This window comes from Pygocentrus nattereri, chromosome 23 (genome assembly GCF_015220715.1).
Source record: "Pygocentrus nattereri isolate fPygNat1 chromosome 23, fPygNat1.pri, whole genome shotgun sequence".
Lineage (NCBI taxonomy): Eukaryota > Metazoa > Chordata > Actinopteri > Characiformes > Serrasalmidae > Pygocentrus > Pygocentrus nattereri.
The window spans coordinates 29,487,519-29,497,124 of record NC_051233.1 but is presented as its reverse complement, the minus strand read 5'-3'; the positions used below and the strand labels follow the sequence as shown (position 1 = coordinate 29,497,124).

At 41.5% G+C, this 9,606-nt stretch overlaps 1 protein-coding gene across 1 annotated transcript; it reads right to left on the bottom strand.

The window, feature by feature from the left end:
• Window positions 1-2,241: 2,241 nt before the first annotated feature.
• On the bottom strand, window positions 2,242-8,487 carry fxyd2 (FXYD domain containing ion transport regulator 2). The gene is made up of 6 exons (XM_017713865.2): window positions 8,313-8,487; window positions 6,445-6,480; window positions 6,126-6,200; window positions 5,724-5,760; window positions 4,794-4,856; window positions 2,242-2,400 (listed from the first exon to the last, which is right to left on the bottom strand). Exons 1-5 carry the CDS (start codon window positions 8,320-8,322, stop codon window positions 4,832-4,834), a joined length of 183 nt encoding a protein of 60 aa, XP_017569354.1. The 5' UTR covers window positions 8,323-8,487; the 3' UTR covers window positions 2,242-2,400; window positions 4,794-4,831.
• Between the last annotated feature and the right edge of the window lie 1,119 nt (window positions 8,488-9,606).

The following is a 9,606-nucleotide window of genomic DNA, read 5'->3' as shown; positions in this document are numbered from 1 at the left end:
TACAATTCAGTGGGCGAGGTGTCAACAAACGTTTTCAGAGTGTTTTGGTGTGAAATGCTCCATCCTAGAGAAACTGGCAGAGTCAGAACTGTTTACAGTGGTGCTGAAAGGAACCAGACGTCTGAAGAGTTTACTGCCACCAAACTGCCACCTACATTAAAGAAAGTTCAGATTAACTGATTATGCCTTAGACGTAGTTTACAGATAAGCTTTTGGCCTAAAATGTATTTTTTAAAGCTATGCATGGTGGAGGGTTATATGCATGTAAGGTGTTGTAAGGCAAAATAGTCCCCAAAGAAACTGAGTAGTAAATAAAATGGTAACATCTGTGACCCCTGGTTCCTGTCACCACCACTAACCAGGACGAGTCAGTAAGCTTCTCTACAATCATTTCACACCAAACCACTCTGAAAGACTTTTGTTTTTACATCTCAACAGCATACTTAGGCCGAATCTTTAAAACTTGGTGGTGTTTCCGTTTAACGTTAAGCGTCTAAAAGGATGTGTGGTCTAATTTTTCGGGATATTGTGAATAAAATGGTAATGAAAGTTCCACTTTAAGTGCCTCTGCACTGAAAAAGTTGCTTAAAGGTTGCTTTTAATTGACATGATTCAAAATGTGCGCATTGACTCAACATTGTTACACGTGTAACTTTAACAGAACGATGACGTAAAAGTGCTTAAATCGCTTAATCTGAGATGATGTGACATATTTCACTTGTGTGGAACCAATGTACACATTCTCAGTGTAACAACTGGTTAGTTATTAACAACTATGTACATGTAGTGATCGCTGTTTATACTCATGTAGTTACACAAACGCATCTTAATAGTTGCAGCACGTATTTTCTCGTACGTAGTTGCATGTGTGCAGTGCAGTGAGAGTGATTACATTCGTATGAACTGCTATTTTTCCAACAAGAGCTTTCTGGTTTGTGTGTAAATTGTGTGTAATTGAATATATTATGATCATATTTACACTGCACCTGCATCAGCAACGTCAATTGTGGTTGGTTAGTGTAGTGGTTAACACCTCTGCCTTCTACACTGTAGACTGGGGTTCAATCCCCCACATGGGTAACCACCCTACACTATACCAATAAGAGTCCTTGGGCAAGACTCCTAACACCACCTTGGCCTCCCTGTGTAAAATGATCAAATTGTAAGTCGCTCTGGATAAGAGCGTCAGCCACATGCTGTAAATGTAATTGTCCTAACGTTTAACTCGCTGTATAGGACGCGTGTTCTGTGACATGGTAGCCTGTTCAAAGTTCTGGCTTTACAAAAGCAGTGAGTGGAAAAACAGGCTGTTTCTGCATATTCATTTCCATGCATGTATAGAATGGATTGGGGAGTAAAAGGTGTGTTTAACTTTAACGTTGAACTACATCAGTCTGATCGGTTTCACAAAGGTAAATGTGGGTTTGTGATAGATGCTCCTCAGTTGGTTCCTATGACCACCACTGTAAGAAATCCAAATAGAGAACTTACCTTTAATTTCCCAAGCTTATTACATACTAAAGCTTATTACTTGAGCTGTCCTTTGGTTATAGACGTGTATAGGCTCAGGAACACTTCAGAAAACAACTGTCTGTGAACACAGTTCATCACTGCATCCACAAATGCCAGATTAAACTCAACCATGTACAGAAAAATAACAGGATCCGGAAACGCCGCCGCCTTTCTGGGCCCAAGCTCAGTGAAGATGCACTGAGGTGAAGTGGAAAAGTATCCTGTGGTCTGATGAATCTAAACTTTAAATTCTTTTTGGAAATCAATGATGGTGCATCTGCTGTGCGGATCCTCTGAGGAGAGGAACTATCTGGCTTGTTATCAGGCACAGCTCAAAAGGCAGTGTCCATGATGGTGTGGAGTGGGGGACATTAGTGCGCATGGCATGGTTGACCTGCACATCTGTTAAGGCATCATTAATGCTGAACGATATGTACCTATATTGGAGCAACATATGCTGCCATCTAGACAACGTCTTTTTCAGGGAAGGCCAAGACAATGTCAAGCCACATTCTGCATGTATTACAACAGCATTGCAATATTATATATATATATATATATATATATATATTTCAGATTTTGTCTGGTATTTTTTCGGTATATTTTCTATCAAAATGCACTGGTGTGGATTATTTGGCCTACATGTTTTGGCATAATCTTTGTAATAATGCAACAGACCATGAATCAAAGCTGAATGCCTTTTTGAGATATAAAACACAAAGAAGTAACTTAAAATAAGAGCTGTGCTCATCCATTCATTCTTTATTGACACACAAGCTGCCAAACATTCATAGCTTAAAGAAGGTGCTTTTTAAATTGAATCTTATGTTTTTTTAGGTGTGATTACTCTTCAAAGGTGGGAGGTTCGACTGCTACCTGTTAGGATATCTGTGGAGAAAAAACATATTAGTAAATTAGTGCATTTAGCTTGTAAGGAAATTTAGCCCATACAGTTTATTATCTGCCCAACCCATCACACCATTGTAATTCACCTCACTGAGACAAGAAAAGTCATTAGAAATCAGTTGAAGCTGCTTTTAGTCCTGTATATAAATTCTAGACTCATTGCAGCAACACAGCGCTGGCATTAAAGGGGAATTCCAGGATTTTTTATGCTTCCTGTTATACGTCCATTGTAGAGAATTGTTCACAGAGGTGGTGATAGGAACCAGACCTCTGAAGCTCTAAGACGGCCCCTCAAACAAAGTTATTACATTAAATGGTGATCAATACACTGTATGATACCCAAGCCATTGTTTCCTGACAGTTTTGAGAAGTTAAAAAATAAGCTATTTACACTGGAGAGCTATATGCAGGCAAAAAGTCTCTTTTTTTCAGATTTACCACTATTTCTCTGTTATCAACATTACATACAAAAGCTCAGAAGACATGCGTAGGTTTATTGGTGGTTTTGAACAGTGGCTATATTTGTGTTGTAGTCATGGCGACCCCTGGTTCCTATCGACACCAGTGTAAAGAAAAGTCTCTACAATGAACCATTTCACATCAAACCACTCTGAATGACTCAATGTTTACATGTCAGGCCCTGAATTATGCAGAAATCTGAAACATCTGTGGAACTTCCCATTTACGTTTTGAAAATTCACATTGACATTTTTTAAACACTTTAAACTGCAGGCTTGTTTTCTAGTTATTCATTCACGCTACTCTACTTTATTGGCATTGCAGTTAAATCATATTCATTTAGATTTAACCCCTTAAATGACCAGGGCCCATTGGCAGGTTTACCTCATTTTCAAAGTACTTATTTTTATATTTTACTCCCTCCAGAGCTCATGTAAAATACACTATATTGACAAAAGTATTCGCTCATCTGCCTTCACATGCATTTGAACTTGAGTGACATCCCATTCTTAAACCATAGGGTTTAATATGATGTCAGCCCACCCTTTGCAGCTAAAACAGCTTCAACTCTTCTGGTAAGGCTTTCCATAAGGTTAAGGAGTGTGTTTATGGGAATTTTTGACTATTCTTCTGGAAGCACATTTGTGAGGTTAGACACTGATGTTGGACGAGAAGGCCTGGCTCACAGTCTCCGCTCTAATTCATCCCAAAGGTGTTCTATCGGGTTGAGGTCAGGACTCTGTGCAGGCCAGTCGAGTTCTTCCACACCAAACTCGCCCATCCTTGTCTTTATGGACCTGCTTTGTGCACTGGTGCGCAGTCATGTTGGAACAGGAAGGGGCCGTCCCCAAACTGTTCCACAAAGTTGGAAGCATTAAATTGTCCAAAATCTTGGTGCTGAAGCTTTAAGAGTTCCTTTCACTGGAACTAATGGTCTGAGCCCAACTCCTGAAAAACAACCCCACACCATAATCCCCCCCTCCACCAAACTTTACACTTGGCACAATGCAGACAGGGAAGTACCGTCTCCTGGCAACCACCAAACCCAGACTCGCCCATCGGATAGCCAGACGGAGAAGCGTGATTCATCACTCCAGAGAACACGTCTCCACTGCTCTAGAGTCCAGTGGCGGTGCTTTACACCACTGCATTCCACGCTTTGCATTGCGCTTGTAAGGCTTGGATGCAGTTGCTCGGCCATGGAAACCCATTCCATGAAGCTCTCTACGCTGTTCTTGAGCTGATCTGAAGGCCACGTAATGTTTGGAGGTCTGTAGTGATTGACTCTGCAGAAAGTTGGAACTCTGCCCCGCTCTGTCATTTTACGTGGCCGACCAATTCGTGGCTGAGTTGTTGTCTTTCCCAATCGCTTCCACTTTGTTATAATCCCACTGACAGTTGACTGTGGAATATTTAGTAGTGTGGAAATTTCACGACTGGACTTGTTGCACAGGTGGCGTCCGATGACGGTGCCACGCTGGAATTCACTGAGCTCCTGAGAGCGACCCATTCTTTCACTAATGTCTGTAGAAGCAGTCTGCAGGCCTAGGGGCTCGGCTTTATACACCTGTGGCCATGGAAGTGATTGGAACACCTGAATTCAATGATTTGGATTGGTGAGTGAATACTTTTGGAAATATAGCGCACTAATAACAGATTCTGCTGTGTTTGTCCCACTGATGCTGTGGTTTACTGCTCAGTTAGGATGTTTGTAGAGTTACATCATCTGTAATTCTGCTCAACGTATGTATCTGATTAGGCACCATGGTAAAAGCATTACTGAGAATTAATGGGCATTCTAATATAATTTTGGGCCTGACCTTTTCATAAATAATGTCATTTAAGTTCCAAACTTTATACGTATCAGTACACAGACATACAAAACCCAGGAGAAGGCTTTGACTAGAAGGATGTACCTGCTGTACAAGAGTGCCTCAATGCAACCATGCAGAGTTTAAAGCTCGTCTAAGTTCACAGGCCTGAACAGAGCAGAAAAGCAGAGCAGGTTAGTATGCTGGATGTTTCTTATGTGTATGTGTATCTACTGGTTTGTGTTCATGTTACATCCTCATCAAGAGGTCTGCGTATCAAAAGTCAATAGAGTTGCCCACACACAGCCATACTTGGGTGCCATTTGATCACTACAAGCATTCTCATTCATTTTTCGGCCAGTGAATTGTCTCCTCCTCCTTTATAATGTCTCTGTTGTTGTTCAGGAGTTGGTGTCAAGGTCAAGGTATCTTTATTGATTTCATTACCAAAAATGTTTGAATGATACCCAGCCCACCTCATCAAATGTCTACAGTTGGGACGAGGGTTGCCACTCATCCAGTTATCCAGTGTCATTTTTCTGTTTTTTGCAATGTTCACCTGGATTATGTGGTAAAAAAAACACCTGAAGTACTAAAATCATGGTAGTAAATGGTGTCATTTAACGTTATTGGTATTTTGATGAAGAAAATAAGCAAGGAATTTAAGGCTTGACATAATGACATAAACGGAACTGCCATTCGCAACAAACCAGTCAACATCCGTTTACTCAAGAAAAACACGGCAGAAGAAGATGCTGAACTACTGCATCATGGCAAATTAAGCGCCACATCATCTGTTTATCTTGTTTTTGCAGAACAAACCACTGCTGACAGCGGCAACATCAAATACAGGTCATAGGGGTGACTGGATTTGGACTGTTGAAAAGATGGCAACCCTACTTAGAACACCTCCCACACTGCAGTTGCTGTGTGTGTATTTCAGTCAATGTTTGTGTGTGTGTGTGTGTGTGTGTGTGTGTGTGTGTGTGTGTGTGTGTGTGTGTGTGTGTGTGTGTGTGTGTGGTTGAGATTTACTTTGCCGCTCGTTTGCTCCCACAGGTCAGTCTTTTGCCTGTTAAAGAAAAACACATTTTGATATCTAAGACAGCCAAACGCATGTTTGGGGGAAAAGGCCCAGGGTGTGGGAGGCCTGTGGCTTATGGGTCAAACCCCTCATACACAATTACACATCTGTGGCTCACAGAAAGATCCGGTTTCTTAACAGCACATCTCAAAATAACAGGTAAACAAGCAAATTACATTGTTATGTTGTTATATTGTTGATAGATACATAGATAGACAGACAGACAGACAGATAGATTGACTGATAGACAGACCGACTGACATAGATAGACAGACAGATAGACTGATAGATAGACAGACTGACTGACATAGATAGATAGATGGATGGATGGATGTCAAAGTGTGGTAACTTACTGAAAATAATGGCGATGCCCAAACAGAAGAGGACAGCGGCGAAGATCAGCCCTCCTCTTCTGATCACCTCATAGTCTCACACACACAAACACAGGTAAACACAACTGACCATCACCAGACCTCACTTCACCCCAGCTCAGAGGAGGAAACACACAGCTCACATCTACACAGATCATCACTAGATGGCAGCACAAACATTTCCACAGCCATTCGTATTACTCAGCCTTGCCATGCGCCTCTGCTTCCACCTCTATAGTGAATCGATCAAATCCAGGCCTATTGCTGTGAAAACTGCTTTGGAGAGTTATAGAACACTTACCATAGGTGAAGTCTTTATCAGAGAACTCAACCGTCTCTACAAACAGACGAAAACAGGGAATTACAGTTTGTTTAACTGCAAAAAAGGAACAATATATATATTGTTGTATAATTGTTGTCTTCAAATACTGTTACCTTCAATGTTCAGCTTTTTTAAAGACATTGAAATCTCTTAGAGATGAGTATCAATCTTTTTCAGTGGTAGAACATTAATATTTTTTATAGTAGTATTTTTTATAGTAGAATGTTCCGATGATAATTAAGATTAAATGACCCTTATTAGTCCCACAACGGGGAAATTTCACCTCTACATTTTACCCATTCATGTAGTGGAACACCACATACACACTAGTGAACACACACAATAGGGGGAATAAGCACACTTGCCCAGAGCGGTGGGCAGTCCCATCCACAGCACCCAGGAGCAGTTGAGGGTTAGGTGTCTTGCTCAAGGGCACTTCAGTCATTTACTGTCAGCTCAGGGGATCGAACCAGCGACCTTCCAGTCACAAGGCTAGTTCCCCAACCTCCAGCCTAACCTTGCTACAAGTGCCACAGGAGTGAGGCTGTCTCTATGGGCCTGTTAGAAGGTTTAAAGACTAGGAGAGCCCCTTTGTGATGAGGTATCTTGAAGGTGGGGGAGACTTTGAAACACTGCATCTGCTTTGGGGTGTTTTTTGGGGCCAGGCTGATAGTTTGGTTGTATTTATTACCCTCTAGACCAGCAACTACGCAAGCAGTCAGAATTGGTTGACACCACAGAGATTCTCAACAGCTGTATCTGTGGAATGCATGCTGGGTACTGTAGTGAGAGAGCACTGATGAAGAAACTGATACAAAATCAAGACCTCTGGCAAACTGAGGCTGAGGGATGTAATTATGCAACAGAATACTGCTTAAAACAACATATTGAACTCTTTTTTTAGGCCGGAATGCCCCTTAACAGAATACTGGAAGTTTCTTAAGATTTTTTCCTTGAGAATTGCTTTTACGAACTTCTCCATGTTTGGATTCTTCTTAAGAACAAGCTCCAGATGATGTTCCACCCATGAATGCCCATAGAACATGAGGAATCATGTAAACAGGGAGGTTTTAGTAGTAATATCTCCAGCCCAACACAGCAGCTCAAGGCTCTTTGGGCAAAGCAATTACAAATCGCTTATATACTTAAATTTGCTGTTGCAGAACCAATAGCTTGTTGGCCTGATACGAATCATTTAGCCGGGAAAGCTCTTTTCCAGGTTGCCTGGTTCTCAGCTGCCCTCGTTTCTCTACGGGGCTGTTTACAAGGTGCGCCAGCCTCATTGTGGTGATTAGCTGAACCCCAACAGTCCTGTTTTCATCAAGAGAGATCTGTGCAGGTCTACGGAACTAATACTGCTAAGGTATTTCCCAATTAAGCACAGTTGAGCAAGTGCAGGAGTGCATGAAAATGCAATAAATGAGGAAGAGAAATAGGCTGAGAATGAAAGAATAACTTCTTTTCTAGCTTTGTCACTGGTTAAAAGAAGGGCTCACTAAAAAAAACTTGACTGCAAATGGAGTCAACCAGACGAGACGTGGTCGGTGTCTAAAGCTCCTTTAGTTTTGCGCTGGAGAGGCTACCAAGTAAATCTTGCTCTCTTCTGAGCACCATAGATTTCGATTGCACTCACATTGTAGCTCCAGTGCAAAACTAAAGAAGCCAACTTTAGACAGATGTCTCAGTCATGTGTGATGGGTAACATTCCCATAAAGCACTGCTGAACTGAATTGAACTGAATTCATGTACAAAATCAAAATATATGTCAGAAGAATTCATTAGATTCCAGATTCGTCAGTCAAATACAGATTAAAACACGTAAACACAGTCACCGGACTCTGACTTACCTCCCCCCATTGTTCAGCGTCTGTCACTGTAGTTGAGGTTCTTAAGGCTGGTAGTTGCACTGAGTGGAGCTCAGTATGTGTGAAAGAGGGTGCGAGTTAATGCTGATGAGAAAGGGTGCAAAGTCTTCAGAGTGATGTGAGAGTGTTTCTGAGAGGGCGGAGAGAAAGAGAGAGTGTGGAGGGGTGTGTTTTCCTTTTTTACTCATGTAAGAAGGTCAATGTGGCTAATCTGTACCAGATATCCCATTAAAATATCAAATAACTTTGTAGGCAATGACAAAAGAAGGGCATCAGAGGAGCCCCAGATACAGCTGATCAACCAACAGATGTTTGGTGTCTCAATTTTGCTGCTACAGTTTAGCTCCGGGTCTACAAAGCCCACATAGCTGATGTCAATAGTCACCCAAAACTTTTCCATGAATAATCCCTCAAAACCTCCAAACCTGCTCATACAGCACCAGGTCTTCATTAAGGTTCAGTCTTGCTGATGTGGTGAAGGACACAGTGAGACTTTCTGTGAGCTATAAGTGATTCAGTGTTCTAAACCTCGTCAAGGAGTCTGTATGATGTTAATGAAGATCTGGCTGCAGGCTGAGTGGATTGAGAGAATGTATCTAAAGAAAAGATATGAGTGACTTTTGGGTACCAGTGTTTGTAGGCAATTTTGGCAGTTAGAATCTCCATTCCAGAACCTACAGATCTAGAACCATGTGAAATTAAACGCCCTCCCTGTTTCAAAGGCCTAGTGACGTTTTCTACATTTACAGCATTTGGCTGACGCTCTTATCCAGAGCGACTTACAATTTGATTTCATTTTACACAGGTAGGCGAAGGTGGTGTTAGGAGTCTTGCCCAAGGACTCTTATTGGTATAGTGTAGGGGGCTTACCTAGGTGGAGAATTGAACCCCAGTCTGCAGCCTTAATAGCTTTGCATTTTTCCAAATTCATACTTCACAATGCTTGTCAGTGCAGACTGGCAGGGAAACTTTTCAGTAGGATTTCATTAATATCGAAAAAAAAGAACATGATCTTTTGCATAATATTTCAAAGTCTTGCAGTTTGTGCAGGCAATGGAAACTTGCTAACACTTTGCATCCTTGTTTGTTCACACTTGTTAGCTATACTCTCAAAAACATGGTTCTTCAAAACTTACTAAAAACTTACTTGTACAGTCAAGCCTTTGGTGATTAGTCTTTCCTGTCAGGTCTAGACCTGCTGGAGTCTCTGCTGCTCTGTTTTACTGTAATCTGTGGTCAGCCACTCTTTACAGAACTGACTCTGCCGAGCTGATCA